Source organism: Patagioenas fasciata, chromosome 1 (assembly GCF_037038585.1).
Source record: "Patagioenas fasciata isolate bPatFas1 chromosome 1, bPatFas1.hap1, whole genome shotgun sequence".
Classification (NCBI taxonomy): domain Eukaryota; kingdom Metazoa; phylum Chordata; class Aves; order Columbiformes; family Columbidae; genus Patagioenas; species Patagioenas fasciata.
The window spans coordinates 20508374-20531899 of NC_092520.1; the positions used below are offsets into that span (position 1 = coordinate 20508374).

Here is a 23526-nt window from a genome sequence, read left to right on the forward strand (position 1 = left end):
CCTCAACAAGAGTTGGTTTTTCATAAGCCAAGGGTAAGGAAGTAGGATAAGGACAGCAGCTCATATAACTGAAAAGCAGACTGGAAATTTGTAAATAATGATCGGGCCACATTATCACCTTTCGACACAATTATTAAAAGATATAAATAAAACAGAAAGGTATGGTCACATACGCTCACATCCTAGGGCTTCAGGGTAGGCATGCACTGAAGTAAAGTGCTTAACGCAGGGAAGGAGAAGGAATCACATAAGCTGTTCTTAAAACCCTCATGCGATCTCACTTTTGACAGACAGTTATCTAGGTATGACTGATCCTGCTTCGGGGCAGAGCTTGGACTATGTAACCTCTAACACCCCTTCCAGCCCAGTTTTAAATAACTCTGTAGTTGGTAGGGCAGCAACCGTAAAGGTGAATCTTCCGATAAAGGTGGAATCTTCTCATTTGCTGTTCTGTTGAGGAGCAGAGGACTGGGGAGGGGAACAACCCCCTGCACAAGCTTAACTCCAACTCATATGGTCAGAATTTGTTTAAATTTATTTTCAAAATATAGTTATAAAAGTATCTTACAGCAAGTCTACAAGTGCCTGGCTTTTGGAACAGTGTTAAGTTCATATTCAGAAAAGTTTTAATGGAATTCAAAACTGTCAACTAAAGGACAGTAGATGAGTAAGCTTATTACAGAGAAGTTGTAAAAGTGTCAGTTAAAACACCAGTACTCTCAGGCTAATCTAATCTAAAATAAATTAAAAATAAAAATAGGAGTTATAACTCACTTTAAATCTAAAGAAATGATAACTTCTCAGTTGTCTTGAGTTCATGAGCTCATACCGGTGTGAAATCTGATGCTTCTTAAATTACTACCTCTTGAGTGACATGAAAGACTGTCTACCACATGATACTGTACAAATAAATACCACTTTGGTGAGGTGAAATCCAGCATTTAGATGGAAACATTTTGTACTTTCCTACAGTTCAGAAACATACCCTGTTAAGGAACTGGAGCAATAAAAATATCAAATTACTGCCATTTTACACTGTTCAGAATAAATGACTGAATTACAAGTGCCTGTTCAACCTCTGGTATAAAATAAAAAAATAGGATTTGAGGAAGTACTGGTTTTCAGAACTACATTTTCTAAAAATCAAACTTGCAGATTTGCGAGTGTATTGGGGAACTGAGTGGGTTTTTTTGTTTGGTTTGGTTTAGAACACATAAAACAAATGAAGGCAAGTTTTGCTTCATTTAGTGTCAGTATCATGCCATGGAGACACCCATATTTTTCCATGATATTCATGTGGCCTACAAAACTTTCAAAAGGACAAACAGCTGATCAGGCTGCTACAGAAGAGATGAAAATCCTTTTTGTTCCCTTAGAGAAAGGCAAGAAGATCACAAACAGGTTGATTGACACCATAGAATCACAAAATCATTTTGGTTGGAAACAACATTTAAGATCATCAAGTCTAACCACTAACCTAACACTGCCAAGTCCACCTCTAATCCATGTCCCCAAGAACCTCATGTATACATCTTTTAAACCCCTCCAGGGATGGTGACTCAACCACTACTCTGAGCAGGCTGCTCCAGTGCCTGACAACCCCTTCTGTGAAGAAAGGTAAACCTCTCCTGGCACAACTTGAGGCCACTTCTTCTCATCCTATCATTTGTTGCTTGGGAGAAGAGACCAACACCCTCCATGCTACAACCTCCTTTCAGGTAGTTGTAGGCAGCGATAAGGTCTCCCCTCAGCCTCCTTTTCTCCAGGCTAAACAGCCCCAGTTCCCTCAGCTGCTCCTCATCAGACTTGTGCTCCAGACCCCTCACCAGCTTCATTGCCCTTCTCTGAACTCTCTCCACACCTCAATGTCTTTCCTGTGGTTAGAGGCCCAAAACTGAACACAGGATTCAAGATGCGCCCTCACCCATGCTGAGTACAGTGTGAACAATCACTTCCCTGATCCTGCTGGCCACACTACTCCTGATACAAGCCAGGATGCTGTTGGCCTTCTTGGCCACCTGGGCACACTACTGGTTCATGTTCATCCAGCTGTCTATCAACAGCCCCAGATCTTTTTCCACCAGGCACTTTCCAGCCACTCTTCCCTGAGCCTGTAGCACTGCCTGGGGTTGTTGTGACTCAAGTGCAGGACCTGACACTTGGCCTTGTTGAACCTCATACAATTGACCAACGATCCAGCTGGTCCAGATCCCTCTGTATGGCCTTCCAACCCCCCAGCAGATCAACACTCCCACCCAACTTGGTGTCATCTGCAAAGTTACTGAGGGTGCACTCGATCCCCTTGTCCAGGTCACTGATAAAGAGATTAGACAGAACTGGCCCCAACACTGAGCTCAGGGGAACACCACTCATGACCGGCCACCAACTGGATTTGACTCCATTCACCACAACCCTTTGGGCCCAGCCATCCAGCCAGTTCTTTACCCAGTGAAGAATACACCCGTCCAAGCCATGAGCTGCCAGTTTCTCCAGGAGAATGCTGTGGGACAGTGTCAAAGGTTTTACTGAAGTCCAGGTAAACAACACCCACAGCTTTTCCCTCATCCACTAAACAGGTAACCTTGTCATACAAGGGGATCAGGTTAGTCAAGCAGGACCTGCCTTTCATAAAACCACACTGACTAGGTCCAATTGCCTGGTTGTCCTGTATGTGCTGCGTGATGGTGCTTGAAATGATCTGTTCCATAATTTGCCACGGCACTGAGGTCAGACTGATAGGTCTGTAGTTCCCCGCATCCTCCTTCCAGCCCTTGTAGATGAGCATCACATTTGCCAGCCTCCAGGTGACTGGGACCTCCCCAGTCAGCCAGGACTGCTGGTAAATGATGGGAAGTAGCTTGGTGAGCATCTCTGCCAGGTCCCTCAGTACCCCAAGGTTGATCCCATCGAGCCCCATAGATTTGTGCATGTCTAAGTGATGCAGGATGAGATCTTCTGTTTTCTTCTGCTGTGATCCCATCCACCCTGTAAAACAGAGGAGGTGATCTAGGAAAGGCAACAGAATACAATACAGTCCTAAAAAGGAGACCAGGGAGTACCAAAAGAGAACCCGAGGAGCAAGACTGCTGGGCAGGCTGACAGTTATGGCAATTATGACCTCCTGTAATGGGAACCAAAACCATACTCAGTCTGTAACAGTAGACAACATCAGCTGTTATATGCACAGGACAGATGGAGAGTGAATGTTAGAAAGTTTGGAAGTACAGAAGTCCATCCAGCAGCAGCACCACAGCAATGGCACTGCAAACACCATATTTCAGTTAAATTCGAACACTGACTCGATAAAGTATTGTACAGCAAGCCTGTGAGATCAGACTGTTTCAAACCCTAAAAATCACAAAAGGAGTTTTCTCAAAACCTCTACAAAGATGGTGAGTCGGGTCATATGCTTAAAACCAGCTCCCTCAGAAGCCAAAACTAACTTCCAGTGCTTCAGGTCAGTGTTTAAGATAAGTAGGGTAAAATGAGGCCTAAGGTTATATTTACCCAGCTGAAAACAAACAGACCCATGTTTGTCCATCCAGCACTCAGAGCTGATCAGTGAGCAGTCCAGAAGAAGCCATGTTACTGCAATGCTTGCACACTCTGTCTTCCAGCAGCCTTGTATTTACAGATGTACATCATTAACTTCCAGACCAGCATGGTCTTCTACCCTATGAGCACAGGGCAGCTGAAGACAACTTCAGCCATTGCTGTCTGCAGATATTCCTTCATCCCCAGAAGTAAAATGGCTCTTCAAAGACATCAGGAAACTAAAACAAAAGCCAGTGGTAGGAACTGGTACCAGACAGTCAAAACCAATTTTTTTATGACAGGAGACAAAACACCTGCTGTCAAGGCTTCCAAGTCAATGCTGGTTTCATATTCTGAGATACCATTAGACTTTTTGAAAGCTGTTAACACTGTTTTTCTAAATATGTCTAACTGGGAGAGATAAAAGAGACAGCGAGATCTGAAAACAATCAGGCTGAAGATCTCTTAGGGATGTTATCACCAGTTCAAAGAGTTTGCAGGTGTAAGGGGTGCGTGGATGGAATACACCCTCTCTTTCTAAAGAGGAAAAAAAAAATAGATACTGTTCTAAGGCTTTTAGGCAGAGTTCCTTTAAAAGCAAAAAGTATAAATATCTCAGACCATAAGGTATAAGTTACAAGCTTAATTTCATCATCTTGCCAGTCTGCTTTGCCCCATGCCACAGCACAACTGACAGGTTTGGAGATCACCTCTCAGCTACTCTCCATGTCCAGCTTCAACCAGCCCAGACAGGCCTCATAACTCACCAGCATACACAGCAGCTCAAGTGTGAAGAATAAGATCTTACCAATAGCTATTCATCTTATCCTCCTCTGAGAGCTAGTAAACTTTACTGCTCTGTTAGTAAATTGTTCCAAAGCAAAGCACTGAAAGGGAGTTGTTCTGAGTTTACTAGCACTGTGGTGAGAGATCGTACAAGTGCTGCGCTGATTTCTATTCAGCTTATATTATTTGGGAACTAGACACACATCCACTCAAATATGCTTTTAACAGTGAAAGGAGTACTAATAAATTCAGTAGCCAATAGTCACATAAGGACAAAAGTCATCATGTATTTATGCAGGAAAGTTAAAAGCACAATATTAAGAAAAATATTAAGAAAAGTTACCCATGACAGTCACATTATAGTACATGTGTATCCACTAATTTGTCTGCATTGAATTTTCAGCTAACAGAAAAGTTATTTCACAATTAAAGCTTCTAGTGATGCAAGAAGCTTGCAGTGTATACTCACCTAAATGATATGGGTTATTAATCTAAGTAGCATAGAATAGCCCGAGAAGTGAAATTGGGTGAATACTCAGTTTTAGAGCAAAACACAGACCAATTTGCTTCTGAAATTGATGCAAAGCACACCAATCAAGACAAGTTACTTCACAGAAATGCTCATAACAGGGCATATATAAAATATGCATCAAGGTATACCTTGTCTTTGAAGGTTCATGACACTACTGTTATCAATTTTCTTCTTACTCAGTCCTTCTAATTACATCTTTCATCTTTTTCACTTTTGTTTCTTCACTCATGTCATTTACGAAGTTCCACTTTTAACTTAAAATAAATGGGATGAAGTAGTAATGTCCCATGAAAACAACACAGAAGGCAACTGTCCTCAGAATTTGTTCAAGGAGTGCAAACATTAAGGGATTTTTTTAAAGCTTGAATGGGACTTACTCTACAAAGGCCAAATCTGAAAAGAAGTTAAGATTTAACCAACTGAAATCTAAGGTAAAGAAATGCAGTTTTCATGGAAGTCCTCTAACAAGTTAATCAGTAGGCTATATCATTAAGCAAGAAAACAGAGTCCTCTATATTCAACTAATATTACTCCAACTTGTGTTTTATTTTTTTAAGTAACCTAAAGTCAGAACAGTTGCACTTGTAAGTTACAATTAGTTCATTTTGTCCTTCCAGGTTCAAAGGTGCACTAGGCAATGTTTCTGATACTGTTTCCCTCAAAAACTAGTCTACTCATTGAATTCCAGGCTCACAGCCTTATTTCTGCATTCTCTTATACCTATTCCACCCCCTTCCAAGAACAAACTAAAGACTATTTCAAATAATTTGCCCACTTATATTGTGTATTTGTTAATACTTTGTATCAAACCAAAATTTGATGGTATGGTTTGAAACTGATGAATTGATAGAATACCTAAAGGATTTCACACATACTATTTGTTACCCATAAGCATACTGCAACTACTTCTATGCTTAATGACTACTTTTTAAGAGACATCAAAAGGGTTAAGGTAACATAAAATAGTACCAGAAAGCTTGAGTTACCCCAGGTAGATTGTTGCTATTCAGAGACTATCAACACAACACCACTGCCTTCAGCCACCTGAAGGGAACACACAGAGAACCCAAATTCTTCTCAGAGGTCCACGGTGGTAGGACAAGGGACAAGAGACTGAAGGTGCAAGACAGGAAATTCCAATTAGGTATTAGGAAAGAAGTTTACCAATGAGGGTAATCAAATGTTGTAACAAGTTACCCAAAGATACCAGAATATCCTTACAGACATTCAAAACTCAACTGCACAAACCCTGAGCAAGCTGATATAAGTTGTTCTTGTAGCAGGTTGGACCAGATGACTTCCACAGGCCCCTCCCAACTCAAAATTACTTTGATTCTGCAACATTTGCCCAATGTCTATTTCATAGAACGGCTGATGGTGGGAAGGATGGATGATGCAGCCCCTGACTTAATCTGAAGTAGCATATAGGACCTTGTCCAAAAATCCTACTGCCGAAGAGCCTAAGAGGAACAATAGTGCACCAAGATTCAACATCTCTCTAGCAGCAACAAGAGCCAAGAACTCCATCACAGCTGCACTTAGCTTCAAAAGAAGATACTAAAATAAAATTAAGGATACTAAGGAGATATAAAGTTGGCAGTAAGAAGTATCAGATCCTTACAGGTAGCATACAGAGAAAGTAAAGACACCATATGGACATACCAGGTAGTAAGAAACACTTGAAAAAGCAAAAGAAAACAGGCAGAACTAGGAGAGTCTACTACAAACAAAAGGCAGCCTTCACAAAGGTGAGGCAGTATCCAAATGAACACGGCCATGTCGGACTGTTAATTTGTCAAAATAAGTCAAAACAAAGCAGGAGCCCTCTCAACAATTTACCAGAGGAATAATTAAAAGCCAAAGCCTTTTTTCTTCAAAATGCATGAAAAAGAAGAATGTATAGAATCAAGAGATGATCAGAGTACAGAAGGACGATCATCTGGAAAACACAAATGGAACAGTGACTTCTTCCCAACTGTTCTGTTTTGCCTTATAATTCTTGCAGAAGACTGAAGCCTTAGTCTTGGGGACTCCCAGGGTCTGTCTCAAGTCATAGAACAGAGGAGAAAGGAACCAGAACCAAGGCACTGGGACATGTTTTGATATGGTTTGAATATCCAACACAGTGATATACAACTGCTTGCTTAATCAAATCTGAATGTATTAATATACTGTTCTGGTGCCAAAGAGCAGAAGAGTGGCAAGCATTATGCAACTTTTAAGGGAGCTACAGGAAAATCTCAACAATGAGCCTGCAAGCCTTGTATCTCTATCAAGCAAGTTAAGAGAAAAGGGTTGCAGTGAATCAGTACTACATAAATGGGAAAGAATCAAAGCAACTTTTACACAGGGACATCCTGATTCACAGGCCTGGCAGAATTCTCTAAAGGAAGCAGCAAGCACAGGCACAGAGTCATGGAGCTGATGCAGTGGGTGTGAATGCCCAGAAGTCTTGCAACAAAAATAATAAAAGCTTTCAATGAAGTTAACTGGCCACATGTGAGATAAAAGGTCCTTTCATGGACAGTAATTGGTAAAGAGACAGTAAGCAGAAGGTAGGAACAACAGTCAGTTCTTACTCAGTAGAAGACACTGACCAGTATTGTTTCACAGATATCTGTGCCTTTGTTATACGCATTCATAAATGACCTGAAAGTTAGCTCATAAAATTAAGTTGTTCATCATCATTACAAGCACAAATATTTGCGGAAGGACTTCACAGGATTGAGTGACTAGACAATAAATTTGCAGATTAAACTCAGTAGAGGTAGGTGATACATACGTAAACACAGTAATATGAACTGACAAGCTCTGAGTTCATCACTGATGAAGGAGTAAGATATTGGGGTACCAGTAGACAGTTTCATGATCCAGAGATAAAGTGAGCAAAAAATAGTATACCACTGTAAAAATCTATAGTGCATTCACACCTTGACTCCTGTGCAAGGCTTTGCCCTGTCTCCCATTATCTCCACCTTACCAACTCGGGATGAGGAAAAGGTCTGGAAATCTGTATCCTTTTAATTCAATTTGTTGTTAGGGACGTGTTGCAGCTAAGCAGACTGTGGGATTTACAGCCCGAAATAGTATAAATTGCAAACTCTTGGGTGCAGCACACATACACACAAGGACAGTTAATGGTACAACACCGGAATAATACCAGGGAACTGTGTAACACAGAAGATGCCAAGCCCAATGCAAACTCATTCATATTCTATCGCAGAAATGGTCCCCAATTCACCTGTTCCCCAAACTGTGCTCATGCCAGTGAGTATACTAATATTTAAGTAGCCACAGACTATCTTGTTCAGTAATACAGCTTGCTCCCCATCCCAATTTTACTCAGCAACACAGATTGCAGCCCTGTATACCAACCCTGTTTTTAATACTATAACACTCTCAGATTGCTGCTTTTGGCTACAGTGCTCCCCCCCAAGGCAGAAGAGAAGTCACCCCTGGGCATATCCAGACTTCCTGCCTTCCCAGGGTACCTGGAGAGGAAGAAACATGATTTAGTCCCAGCACTAGAATATGTGGTGTTCCCTAGGAGATAACCTCTCTCCCAGGAATCTCCTGCCTCTCATCCCCCCCATTCATCTTTCTAACTGGTACAGTCTTTGTTACTGATGGAGGTCAGCAATTCTCTCTTGGCTTAGTCAGCCACCAGCCTCTTCCAACATAAACCAAAAGAAACTTGCAAGGACTCATAAGTAGGGAAATCCTCCAGAGAGGTATCATCTCCCATGTCAAGACATTAGGAAAGAACGAATTTTACTTTTAACAAGCACAATTATCCTTATCTGGTCAGGTTGTTGAACTCTATTGCCCATTGACTGCTCAGCGCAGCTCTTGACCATCTTTCTAAACTGTTTGCTAGGAGTTGTGAAATCTTTGCTTACCTGAATGAAAGTAGCACCCTCTACTGCTGCCTTCAGGTCTGTACAGGTGCTAATGAGAGCCAACTGCTGCTCCGTACTCAAAGCGCCTTTCAAGGATTTCGACTCCTCCAGCTCTTTCATTTGCTTTCTGACAGAAACAACATGTGCAATTAAGTACTCCATCATTGTTAAGCCACCGTTATCTTTTAAGAAGCTTCTTAACAACTCAGTAGTATTATGCTATTTGCCATGCCACTGCATATATTTATTTCCCAAACACAGAAAGGTTAGTTTCAGTAGTCTCTTTGCTCCCTCCATCTCAGAACATTTTTCTTCTCTTCAAGCATGGACAGCTCTAAGAGCTACTCCTAGACACAAGCTTGTCACCACCTCAAACCTGTTTTCTCTGGTGCAGTACCAGCAAGAGTTTTTCTCCTTATGTTTAATAGGAAGATGGGTCCCTTTAATATACTTCACCTAGTTTTACAAAAAACAGCTCTTTTGTTATGAAGCCTCACTGCAGAAACACTCTTTAATGTACAGAAATAAATAAATACATTCCATACAGCCAGGAGCCCTTCCTAAAAAACCCAGACCCATACACAGGTAATGACTACAGAGCACATGTCAGAAAATGCAAGTAGATACTGAACTGAGAGGTCAGAGCTTGAAACAAACATTGGAGTGCACACCATTGCGGGTGCCAGACACGCCATCTTCTCAGAAAAAGTCTCTACAGTTTGAAACCCTCAAAAGCCCAGAGCAAGCAAGCCATTTTCAAAACTGTTACAAGTCACTCAGAGATTAAACTATCTGATCATGATGAACCTTAAGCTATTTCCTGTAGCCATTATTGGAGTTAAATCTGTCACCTACCTCAAGACAGAACTCCTCTGAGCCTTTGGTTATTATTCAGCAAAAATTCCTCATCCTGAAGAGAGGAGGAAATTGAGCTAATGATTAGCAGAAGGAAAACAAAACAAAAAAATAATCTCCCTATTAACCTAGATCAAAAGCCTTGCCTTATTTTTTTTTATGCCTTTTTACACAATAAATAAATTGCACTTGCCACCCAGTTGGTGGCTGGAAGAGCTGTAGCAAACAGAGAACCTGCAGAGCCCAGAAAAAGCATATTTTCATACTGCACAAATCATACAACTACATATAGAAATAACCAGTGACCCATCATGTGTTTCTTAAGTAACTGTGGCACTAGGGCACACATGACAGTCTTCATTACAGGCTTTACGAGACAGTATCTGTTAAATGGGTAGAACTTATTTATATAGGAATATATGATCTTGGCTCCCAACACCACCTCACTCCATAAAAGATCTGCCCAGGCCCCTCCATGTATCCAGACAGTAACACTGGATTTATTTTTATATCTAGAGACCTCAAAGGAGGTGGGAACCCATATGATTGTCACAACCTGCAGCAGCCAGAAACAAACACCTTCCTCAGTCCTCACAAAGCAGGACAGGCAGTCAGGCACACGGTTAGGGTAACGTCAGCCCCAGATGCTTCTCCAGCACTGGGGAGGTATTTCCTCACTCCTGGAAGTGACACTGCTGCAGCCACCAGCAATCCTAATCACACCAGACAGGGACTAACTGGACCCCAGCTGCCTTATGAAGTTGTGGGAAGTGTCATCCATATTTTTCAAGCAGCATTTTAAATTAAATGAAAAGGGAAAGGGATGCAGATCACACTGCATCTTTTTCTCTCTACTCCTTTCAGACCATCTGCTGAGCAATGTGTCAAACCATCCTTCTATCTAGAGCTCTTTCTTGTCAACAAGTATTGAGTCCATAGATCAAATAAAAATATTAAGCTTCCTCCTCCAGATTTCTTAAACAAAATGAGTGGGATTCATCTCACCTACCCTGTCAACATGTACATCTGAGACATCATCTTCAGTTCTCTGTTAGAGAAGGGGGAACTAAATGTTTCAGGTGTGTTTGTCTGATCTTTTTTTAGGCACCCATCTTGTTTTGCAAGATGCAATCCATCTTGTCTTATAATAGAAGTATCTATTTCCCCCCCAAGAGAAAATAGCACAGTATGATAAAGTCAAACATGAAAGTTCACAGTGATTTATTTAAAGACAATTCAGTTCCTACTTAACTACACAGAGGCCAGTGAAACCTCAGGGATTCACTGGGCCCTCAGATCTTCAGCTTGAACTGGCTCGATAAATCTACCATTAACTTCCAAAGAATCAGGATTTTACTTTAGCATCCATGTAGTTGTGTCAAAGAAAGTCCAGCAAATACAGGCTCTACCACCTCCATCATCAATTTACTAAGAGGTCATAAACACCTGCTGCTCTGCAAGGTGCTTTGACATCCTTTCTTCCACTCAAAGTAGTGGAAAAGAACATTTGTCGCCCAGCAAACAAAACCATCCCCAATATACCTTTCTGACACAAACTCAGAGCAGCCATACTTTATCCTAGCAGTACCCCCACTAAAAATCAAGGTCAGTAGCACTCAGTAGCCACTTAGCAGTAGCCATAAAACGCAGAGAGCTGGTTTGCACCTGGTTCAGCACAACAGTCAGAAGAAACAAATACCCTCAGATCACCACAGACTTCGTACAATTAATCAAAGTATTTCCAATAACCTGGGAGCAGATAAGATGTTAACAGAAGCTCTTTTTGAGGCTGGTAAAGGTGATAGTGCATCTTCTAAACCAGAATATGCTCCCATATTTCGAACTGGGAAGAACAAAACCAATAACAACAAAAATCCACATGCATGTCTACACATAGTACCAACTCCTGCAAGCATTAACTTTCTCCTCTTCAATGAATTGATTCAGCAATTAACTCCAGATAATCATTTCTGTAATGCAAGTTCTAATTCTTCCTCTTTATTTTTGATAGAGCTGATCATGGACAATATTTTTGACTCTTAAGCAGAGCATGCCTGGGTAAACAGCCAGGCATTGCATTCTGTCTGTATTGGACAAGAGTTTTGAAAAGGTTCAATTCATTCTTAGCCAGAAAACAAAGCCAAGAGTCATACATTTTTTTTAGACACTGCTCAGGTCTGTCCTGCTTGCTTTGCTGGAGCCCCTCAGACTTGATGCCAAAATTAGTATCCTTACCAGTTTACACAGTCCAAAACTGATGAAAAGAGTTCCATTAATAGCTTTTTGCCTCTTTTCTCAAATATGGATTTAGGCTCAAAAACCCAGACCTTTCCTATCCAAAGCTAAACTAGTCAGAAATTCTTTTCTTCTAAGTTTTGTTTAAAAGCACTTCAAGAAATAAAAAAAAAATAAAAATAAAAAAGTGCTAAAACACACTCCCCTCCAGGCAGCACCACAGAAATCAGCAGGACATCTGTCAAGTTTCTGGATGAGTTCCCCATTTGGTTTCTTAACAACACAGCAAATGGATAGCTGGAACACACAGACTTCTGCCTTTGAACAATCTGCATGGCAAGGAATAGAAAACAGGAAGCTTCAGCTCCATTTTCCAAGCTGCCATGGAACAGCACAGCTTGCTAGGCACGAGCTCCATCCAAGACTTAAGGCTTCCAGCATGCTAACAGGGCCAGTGCTTCATCTGTAAAGAAACAGGTGCCCCAAAACCAGAGTATCCAAACCTCTGACTCCTTCACACCTTGTGAGGTGAGATGATCAGGAACCAATCATAGAGTCATTTAGGCTGGAAAAGACCTTTAAGATCATCAAGTCTAACTGTTAGCCTAACACTGCCAAGGCCACCACTAAACCACATCCTTAAGTGCCACATGTACATGTCTTTTAAACACCTCCAGGGATGGTGACTCAACCATTCCGCTGGGCAGCCTGTTCCAATGCTCAATAGCCCTTTTAATAAAAAAGTTTTTCCTAATATCCAATCTAAACTTCTCCTGGCAGAACTCGAGGCTGTTTTCTCCAATTCTAAAGGTCTTAACTATCCATTCACCAGAAATTCACTTCCCAGGTGCAGTTGCCTAAATCCAGCATCCTGCTCTTGCTCACAGGCTATATGTGGGTTTTAAAAAACAAAATTTAAGAGACCACAACAGAATTCTCTATTTCTTTGAAGAGGGTGAAGTTCTTATTTACTTTATGTGCAATATGACACTAGTCTTCATCCTCCCTGTATCTCTTAAACTCCTCTCCATGACTGGTAACTGAGGGATTAAAAAAAGGCCAGAGTGACAGCCTAAGAGATCTGGCTTTTAATTTTTTTTCCCCACAAGTTTTCACAGAAGTTTGTATCACCTGTCTCCTGTTCCATACCTTTCCTTCTCTGCTAGTGATGACCATCCTATCATTTCTGCTTCTCCACCATAAGCCATTACACATTATACTGCACACCAAGAACACCATTTCTTAATTAACCTGCAAAACCACCACCTTCATACTTTGGAACTTAAGGCTGGACTGATTTTTCCTACTAAACAACAATCTTCCCATTAACATCAATCTTCATGATAGCCTTTTATTTAAATTAGTGTAGCTACTTAAAGCATGGAATAGGAAATAAAATTTGTGCATTACTTGAATTTTGGCCTTCCCTCCCGTGAATTTTTTTCTGTCCTTCTTCAATTTATTTATTAATACTTTGGATGTTTTGTTCCACAAACTAATTTTAAGTCTTCCAAATGCTAAGCCCTCTTTATACTCTCCTGGGGTATTATATCACCCTCACTTTTGTGGCAAAGGAAGGGAGCTTTCTCTGATACTTGTCATACTTTAAGGCACAAACCGGACTGGTCTGTACATACAGCAGTGCACCACTGACCTCTGCTGGGTGACTTCTTATTCGAGGTAGCTGAGACTTCAGGGTGATCATCCCTAAAGATGACCACAGACTTAGGTCACTGCAGACATGTCCATAACATGCACGATGGGGCTTTGCTCTGCAATTGTATCATGTGCACAGTTTGAGTAGGTTAACTAATACCTGTAAGGTCTTTGAAGAATGAAGGATTCACATTCATAAGAAAATACTATTTCCTTTTAGACCTTGCTCTTTGTCTACCTGCAGAGTTCTACTGTTGTACCTGACTGCCCATGTCAACATTACTCTGGGAACTCAGCTGGTATCAAGACAAGGTACCTAACCTAAAATAACACTCCTGAACACAAACTTCCCAGGATACTCATGGTCACAAACCCTATTCTTAAAATCTTTACAGAAGGACCTTGAAAGTGATGCTAATACCTAACCCATCTTGTTCACTCCCCATTGTCTCACTTTTAGACACAGCTACTATTGGGTAGTCAGAGTACTCGGTACACATGGTTGCAACAAGCAAATACTTGCAAGACTAAAGACCACTGAATAACAAACTTACCACCCAAACCAACATGGAGAAAGGAGGGAAGAAGACACCACGAGTTCAGCCAGCCACCGTTGTCAAAGACTAGAGCCATTAACCAGTCATGGCATCAGGCTGCTCTCTAGTGCTGTCTGATAAATGAGAGTGTAGTCGGCATGGGGGTTTGGGATGTGGGGGAAGTTTGTTTTTCTTTTTTTTTTTTAAAAAAAAAGCTGGCTACTGAAAGCCCCTAATACTGGGACCAGTTCACTGTCCACACTCACATGCAGGGACAGGAGTTGGACTCGATGATCCTTGTGCGTCTCTCATAACTCAGGATGTTCCATAAAACGGCCAAACAGTAAGCTGCCACTATTGAGTTGCAACTGGCCAACTGAAAGCATTAGCAACCACACAACACACCATCACGGAAAGGTTATTACAGCCTTACAAGGTGGACCACAAACGCATGTATGTCTCTGTCCAGACAAGACAGATCCAGAGCCATCAAATGCACTTCATCCATAGCAATGGCAGCATATTAAAGAGGGACAGTCACACGCCGGTCTTCAACAGTTCTGAAGAGGTGCAAAGCAAAGGACCACAGAGGGGCTGGGATGCAGCATAAAAGCCTGGTGGTGCACAAGAGCCAATGAGGTGAAAAGACATCTCCCTCTGGAGGTGTTTTCAGCTACAAAATGGCCAGGCAGAACCTTTGGAAAAACGGAACCTATCCCCTTCCAAAGCCCATTAACATGTTCTCTGATTAGTTTGCAGATGAAACTATTTTCCCTAGCTCTGACAGATCATTGCACTTTTCAGGGGGGGCGGGGGACAGGGGGAAAGATAAAAATGAAAAGTATAATCAAACCTATGACTTCACACCAGCTTGATGAGCCAGTGTCAGGCACTCAACATCAAAATATACTTTGGAAAGAACAGTCTAGTTAGAAGTTGTCCCCTCAGAGGAGATATATAAAACTACCAAGGAAGACCTAGGCCAAGCTGCATTTTTCCCTTGATACAAATACAGTATTGATACAGCAATACAGAACAGACACTGGAAAAGGAAGACAGGTTAGGAAAGCATCTAACCACACAGCCATGGAACATGCCATGAGCTAGGACAAGAGAGCAAAGCCTGCATCAGTGCCCTCCTCATGCTACAAAAACAACCCAGTAGGCGGTTCCCCTTTTTATACATGCAAAGCATAAGAGGGCACCAAACAGCAAGTAGTAACGCATGTTCAGATGTCTTTCCTAGAGACTACAGTCTCCTCCTGGAACAAGAAAGATGATGAACCTGAGGTAGAGGGGAAAAATCTTTCAAAACTCTGGCTATAAAAAAATTCATAGGGACAGATACAGTTTATTTCCTTGGCCCTGTGACCTCCTGTCCATCAGGCACTTCATTACAGGTTGCAAATGCCCATTCACAAGAGTACAGTACATCTGAAGTACTTCTTTCCACTTGGCCAGGGATAAGGTGGAGAGATGCTACTTCTTCCTAGCTCCTGCATCTTGTTCATTTTTCATAGTAACTGTGCTCTTATTACAGCATGAAAAAGTTAAGGTTGCTTAGTGTAATACTGCATCTTACTATATATCAAGTCAAATAAAATTCATAGTTAAATTAATACTTAATGAAGAGAGGAAGTATGATATTCTGATCTCAAGACTGCCTGGCTCCAACTCTTTCCAATGGCTAACATTTTGAATCACACAGAAGAGCAACCTATAGTCAGATAAAGCTGACATACACGAAATTCTCACTAAACATCCTGACTTTTAGAGTTTAGATTCAGTACCACACAACCTTAGCACCACTTATCAGTTCTCAGAAGGCAGAGTTCTGTAGAAGTCCATTCTGGGAGAAGATAATTAATTTAAAGGGAGAGAGTTCCTATTATTGAATAAAGACATGGTCAAAGTTGCTTCCCTTCCAACTAAATATTTCCATGTTCAGATACTACTATTGTGTTTCATTTGTATCCATGTAATAAAAGTATCAACAGTAACTTTACATGCCCATATCCCTAGACACAACTACTACTTCACAAAGTCAGTTCCAACCTGTCCCAGAAAATTTTTCTACTGGGGCTGAGAAAAGAAAGGAATAATGGGAAGACAGTAAATTTATACTAGAGGTTCTTTTCTATCTAGTGCAGTTGAATATAATAATGTAGTTTCTAAAGTAATCTTGGTTTTATATTTTAGCACAGACTACTTCCTGAGATCTATAAATTTTTCTAAAGCTAGGTATAGCCTTTATGCATACATGTTTGGGTTTTTATATATTAAAAACAGTTCCCTGCTCCTGCATCCTGGAGGAGATAACGGTTTTATATCAGAGTAAATGGAACATTTAACCAGCATCTGCTTCTAGAAAGAAATTACAGAATGCATATACAGGTATCTAAGCTTCAATGTTCTCTTCAGAGTCAACTAAACTTTTCCCCTTGCAATAGTCTTTCACTGTACATGCAAATGCTGCTCTAAATAAAACATGAACTGGCTGCACAGGGGGAAAAAATACAGCATTTCCACTGTAATAATTAATCTTTATCAGCATCATAATTATGTTTAGAACAGTATCACGGTAACTATGTGAAAAAAGTTTACATGTTACATAAAGGTTTTCTGAGGAGCATGCACTACAGCATTTCTGCATTATGCTTTTTAGGATTACTTTCAGGAATAGGACACTACTTATTTTTCTAATTCCCATTATTTTAAAGTTTAGTACTCTCGCATTTAAATGAGAATGACCTTGACTCAGAAAAAAGCATATTGGAGATGAAAAGTTACATCTTCCAAGGCAGGTTACTACAGTGCGCATTGGGTAGGTCAAGTGTGGCTGTTCATTAGTTTGTTCCTTCAACAGAAGGAAAGGTTGTTCCATTAGAACAGACACTGGTTAATAATGCCACTGGTACACTCAGTTCAATCCAACGTGCGGCTGTTTTATGTGTCAAGGCACTGACTGCCACATCTGTCCACAGGTATATCGGTAGTAAATCCATCACACCATGTCAGGCCTCAGTAAACACATTCTTTTTTTCTCTACCTGACCTACTGATATTGTGGCAACCTGATAAGTATTTCCACCTTTTTCAGTAGATTCAAATTCCACACTTCAATCTTAATTTTTTACCCATAACCAAGTGTTTTGAGTAATTTCACAGAGTACATTTCAGATTCTCCACAGAGGTAGATGCAGACTCATGATCATTGCAGATCTATCCCAGATTCATTCCAGTCCTCTTGCAGGACCATGTGCACTCAGTACCCACCTACTGCTCTGTGAGAGTTGAATTCATCAGATTAATGACTCTGAGATACCCTTTTAAAACACAGCTTATATAAAATCAAAACAAGAAGTTACTAGTTAATATACTAAAAGTCAATCAGATAATAGTTAATACTTCAGTATCATTTCTACTTCTATTAGTAAAGTGACTGCTGTTTACTGCTCAAATCCCAGTTTTCCTCTAGAAAAGGAAAACTACAGTCCTTTGTATACTCCAGTTTCTCCTTAATATGTAGAGGAGCTTCATACACTAAAGTTCATGGACTGCAGATTAGAACGGAACAAATACTTTGATTCTGAAAAAACACACACCACCAAATAAAAAACACCACACCACAAAAATCTTAAGCCTAAGAACTTCCCAAAAAGTACTAGCAATTTGGAGAGACAAAGGAAATCAAATCTCAGGTAGTCCAGAGAAGTAGCCACCAGCTGGCTTTGTGAGGCAGCTCCAACAGCTCCCCTGCTGCACTTTCCTGGGAGCCCTTGTTACCTACTCAAGCTCCAGCTCTTAGATGAGCATTGTATCAGTAACCCAAAGGGATTTACCGCAGGTTGTGTGCTATGAAATTAGTGTGAAGAAGTTCAACTATATTTTGATAGATAATTAAAATACTAGTTGAAGAAACTGCATAGCTTGTGGTCTTGTCACAAAAACTACACTGTCCTGAAACTAGGCTTTTTAACTAGGATGTTACAACAGCCACGATATACAAGTTAATTATAAGGCGAGTTAAGAACACCTTATGTAAAAGGCAAAACCTGCCTTGAACTCCTACGAAGCAGCACATCCAGGCACAGGACAGCACAGACACACAAAATTAACACTCTACCCTTTTACATGTGACATTTTATGCCCCACTTTTCCAAGCTGAAAACATTGGAAGGCTAACATCCTCATTTTCCCAATAAAGAAAGTTAGACATGAGTGCTGTCTTTACTAGTGTAGACTGCAAAAGTCCCTCCTGCAATAATTCAGAATCTCATCATGGCTACTGCTGTAACAGCCATTCTGGAGATAAAAACAACCAACAACAACAACAAAAAACAACACACACACAACACACCCCCTCTGCGCCCACCCCCCCCCCCCCCCCAAACGCCAAAGAGAACCTAACAGAGATGTTAGGTCTTACTAACACCTACCTGGAAAGAGAGGTTTGGGGAAAGAAAAAAAAAAGTTTCCTCCTCTTTCATTATTAAGCCTTTTTACCGAATCACACTAGACATCCCATACTATTTAACTTCCAAACTCCCTCAACTGAAGTCACTCTTCCTTGCTGTAAGCCTCATTACAGAAAGCAATCAGCATGCAACACTTTACAACCCTTTTTTAGGTGCAACTTACTCCCCACACCAGTTGACATATTTCACTCCAAGGCATCATGAAAGGGGGCTAATGCATTCAGGTTGATGCTGATCATGAAGCAACCTGAACTTGAGAATTAAACGCTGACAGAGCAACATAAAATTGTGTATAGAACCTCTCTGCAAATGCACTCTCTCTGAAAGGAATATCAAAGCTGGATTTCAGGACCAGCAAGAAGAGGATGAACCAGCCACTGCCCATTCTAACCTAAGAACAAGGTGCCAAACAAAGCAAGTGAGAAGCCAGGTTGAAAACAAACAAAGGGGAACAGCTCTTGACACAATGACCAGTAAACCTGCAGAACACAAAGTCCTTTGGCAAGGAGGCCACAAAAGGATGTACACAGGTTCAAGGGAAAGTTAGATAAATACTTGGAAGAAATCTAGTTAAGAGTTACTGAATACACAAGCAGCTTCTAGGCACTGAAGACTGGGGGAAGGGAGCAGACGGGCAGGACTTGAACCTGTAGCTGTTGGGTAACAAAACCACACAGCTTTAGCCATCATGGCACAGGGAAACAGGGTAAAGGGCTGGAGGATTGTTGTTCTAAATCAGTGTAATTGCTCATGTGTTCACACCCTCAAATTTGCTCCTTCTAAAGATGCTTCCCAGGCTCTACTATAACTGATCAGTAGTTGCATCTTTAGTGGAACTAGTAATCTGTTCTTCTAGGACCTGAAAAATACTAGTTTAAGAATTAAGAAAATACTAGTTATAAAATACTAATAATCGTAGCAGCACTCCTCAGCAATCCATATTAAACTACTTCCTCTTAGTTGTCTTTATATGCAAAAACTCTTATGTTCATGTATTTTAGGTTCAACCTATAGATTAATCATGGTAAACATTGTTTCAAGAATTTGGATCTAAGCTTAAGTTCTTAAATAATTACTTAAGAATTAAAGTGCTCTTCAGGAGTGTCATTGAGAGCTTTGAGTTTTTCTTCTGATCTTAACAGTGTCTGTATTCCTAAGTTTAAGCCTCCTCCCAAGCTTAAAATCTATCTCCCCTTAAATAACAACATGTGGTTTTTCATTCATAATTACAGAGATCCTACAGTTTCATTACAACCCCAGTTACTTCAAGTCAGGTGACCTACCGAATGTTTTCCAGTGCACTTGTTAGCTGTTGTTGTGCAACATCATAAAGTTTTACTTTGAAGCCTCCAGCAGCAAACACCATGGCCCAGCTGCGACCAATGAGTCCACTGAAAAGAAAATAAATATCAGCCAATTAATAAAGCAGCATTTATTTTGGTGAAGGGGGCCTGACAAGCATCCCAAGAAAGAAAATGGAGCTTGGACTCTTCAATATTTGATGAAGAAACCGGCTACATATTGATAAGAAGCAACCCTCTAACAGAGAAATATCCTTTGCTAGCTGTGTAGGAGCTTCTGAGAGCTGGGAGAAAGTTAATGAGGAAGAAAAAGATAAAACAGTAAAAGACAGCAGAATTCAAAACAGTAGGAACCACTACTGTGGGATACTGGACTCAAGTATCAACAATTTTGTCAGCTGCAATCTTAACCTGGAGTTGGTTCATGCAATCACAGAATCATTGGGGTTGAAAGGTACACCTGGGCATAACCAGTCTAATCCATCTGCTAAAGCAGGTTCCCTAGAGCAGATCGCACAGGAATGTGTCCAGGCGGGTCTTGAATGTCTCCAGAGAAGGAGACTCCACAACCTCTCTGGGCAGCCTGTTCCAGTGCTCTGGCACTCTCTAAGTACAGAAGTTTCTCCTCATATTCAGACGGAACTTCCTGTGCTTCAACCTGTGCCCATTGCCCCTCATCCTATCATTTGGCACCACTGAAAGGAGTCTGGTCCATCCTCTTCACACCCACCTTTGAGATATTTATAAGCATTGATAAGACGCCCTCTCAGCCTTCTCTTCTCCAGGCTGAACAGCCCCAGCTCTTTCAGTCTCACCTCATAAGAAAGATGTCCCCTAACCATCTTTGTACTTGAACTGGGGAACCCAGAACTGGATGCAGTACTCCAGATGCAGCCTCACCAGGGCAGAGTAGGGGGGAGAAGAACCTCCCTTGACCTGCTGGCCACACTCTTCCTAATGCACCCCAGGTACCACTGGCCTTCTTGGCCACAAGGGAACAATGCTGGCTCATGGTCAACCTGTTGTCAATCAGGACTCCCAAGTCCTTCTCCACAATGCTGCTTTCCAGCAGGTCAGCCCCCAACCTGTACTGGTGCCTGGGGTTATTCCTCCCCAGGTGCAGGACCCTACACTTGCCTTTGTTGAACTTCATTAGGTTCCTCTCTGCCCAAATCTCAAGCCTGTTCACGTAACTGCATGGAATTACACTAAAAAGATTTTTTTTTTTTAATTTTAAAACTCATCTGTTCAGTTTAAAGCCTAAAGACAGACAACAGCCCATCAATCCAAGAGTTCAGGATCCTGTTTCAGAGATGATCAGAAAACCCAAGACCCCACTACCTAAGTTATGGGCCCTCTACAATTCAGGAAGTACCATCAGCACATGAAAAACAAAACCAAAACAACAACAACCACCACCACGACATGAGTTTGATACTGCTTTTCTACCTACCAACCTGCAGCATTACCCTTATTTTTAGACAAAGCACCCTACCATGCTGGAGGCATGCAGGAACAGTCTGCCCACATCTTTTGTTGAAGCCACATTACTGAGAAACACATAATGCAAACTTGCAATAATGACATCTTAGAGCAAGGCAGGCTTTAACTTCATTAGATTTATAGCAGGCATCAGCCTCTTCAAATGGAAACAATGAGAAAGAGTTTAGTTAAGTTTAAATAACCTGAGATCAGAAAAACACTCACTCTCTGTAACAGAGACAAAAGTAGAATTGCATACCCGTGACTGTTACAGTAGGGGGTGTTGATAATTACATGTATTTCCTGCCATTTCTGAGATCACTGTACTAGTAGTATTAAGCAACCTCTGGCAATTGGAGAACACAAGGTCACTAGGGCCTCAATAAAGAATTAAAAGGGGAGTAGAATCAGAGATAAAGCAACAAGTCAGATAAAAAATAAGGAAGAGTAAACAGGAACATGTTCAGCCTTTGGTTTAAATATATACATTCAAAAAAAAAAGTAACAAACCAGGAAGTTTCAGGAAATAACAGGGACAAAAAAAAAAAAAAAGAAAAAGAAAAAGGAAACTTGGTATTCAGTGTGGTTAAGCAGGCATTAAGTTTTCACTCAAAACAAAAAAACCACACAACTTCACTGCAGTACCCCCAGACTTCAGAAGTTCCCAGGCAAACTACAGCACAAGCATGCTTATGGAAAAGGTGAGGTATGGGTCAAGGTTTGTTAGCTACTGTAGCCTCCTGGGTAACAAGTATTTCTAAAATAAAAGCATTTTAATCACTTAAGCATATCTGAGCTACTAGTATCTTTATAAATCAGCATAATCTCTCTCAAATTGCAGTTTTAAATTAAGTTTCCTTAAATCAGTGTTTGACCAAAAAAATATATTTTATTTTATTTCAGTACAGGTTTTTAGGATTGTAGGGTTTGTTTTCCTTTTGAACTAAGGAGCATACAAAATAAGTCAAGCTCTCCCTACTCTTCGCACACCTACAGTGACCAAGAGTTCCCGGAGCGCCACCGATGAGAGCAGCTTTGTCACCGTCACATGACGGCACCGAGACACGTGTCCCGAGATCTCAAGCAGTCTCACTAATACAGTCTGCAGCAGTCCACACTTTTAGCACCAAGTTACAGCACTGAGTAGGGGACTGTTACCGTCTGGAAGGTTTCTTCTCTCCCCACCAGATTATTATTCAAATAGAGAACTTCAGTTTTGGCTGAAGCAGTGGACGAAACAACACATTCCCACACAAGTCAGAAATCCTGCTGTATCTTGTGGCAAGAAAGTATTATTCCAGAAGCACCTGTGAGAAACTCAGGAGTCTCTTGACATAGTTGACAAACTGGCTCTTAAAGGCATGCTCAGGTTTCTCCACTCCTCTTTTTGGGTTGTTTGGGGTTTTTTTTAAGTAGCACAAAGGTCTTTGGGACTGAAGCAAAGACACTGTTTCTAACGAGCCAAACAGGTGCACTGACCCGGGTCTCAAGCTCCAGTGCGACCCCGCCGCCGGCCAGGCGTCCCGGCGCTGTCCCAGCTCGGGCTCCACACGCCCAAACCCACCGCCCGCCCCGAGTTCGCACCTCGCTGCGGCACCCGACGCCGGCAGCGGCCGGGACAGCCCCGGCAGCGCCTCGCCCACCGCCCCGCAGGCCGGACCTCGCCGGGACGGCGCCCGAGCCCCTTCACGCTTCCCCAGTCATCCGCTCCCAGAGCCCCCGGTGGCCGAGCCGAGCTAGCACCTCCTCCCCGGGACGCTGCGCCTACCCGCGGGAGAGGCTTTACCTGCCGATGACGGCAACCTGCGAGGGCTCCATGCCTGCGGGGCCGCGGTCGGGTGGTGTGGACCGAGGGACAGGTATCGGGCGCTACGGGCGAAGGGGCCGGAACAGAGCCGCTAGTGCCACCTCTGCCCTAATGCACGCCCGCCCCACACCCACGGTCCCGCCATGTAACGGCCGTCCCCATTGGCTCATGCTACGAGCACTCCGATTGGCTCCGCGCCGCGCCCCTCAAGCCGCCCTGCGGCCTTGGCTTCCCCGACGCGCAAGAGCCCGCCCAGAGGCGGCGCGGGAGCAGCTGCCGTCGCCCGCTCGCCGCCCCCACACCCGACCGGGCACCGAGAGGCCTCCCGCCCCGCCCACTCACCGGCCGCTCTCACCTGGGCCGAGTCCCAGCTCCTTTCTTTCACCTCCCCATCCTCCAGAGTCGGCGAGGGGCACGGCCATGGCA

At 42.1% G+C, this 23526-nt stretch overlaps 1 protein-coding gene across 1 annotated transcript in view; it reads right to left on the bottom strand.

The window, feature by feature from the left end:
- Positions 1 to 23244, bottom strand: part of CRYL1 (crystallin lambda 1) — a 54770-nt gene extending 31526 nt beyond the window's left edge. The window contains exons 1-3 of the mRNA XM_065831088.2: positions 23080 to 23244; positions 19794 to 19901; positions 8752 to 8878 (exon numbers count right to left, since the gene is read on the bottom strand). Coding sequence (XP_065687160.1) covers positions 8752 to 8878; positions 19794 to 19901; positions 23080 to 23111 — 267 coding nt within the window. The 5' untranslated portion in view covers positions 23112 to 23244. The remainder of the gene's footprint in view (positions 1 to 8751; positions 8879 to 19793; positions 19902 to 23079) is intronic.
- Positions 23245 to 23526: the final 282 nt, after the last annotated feature.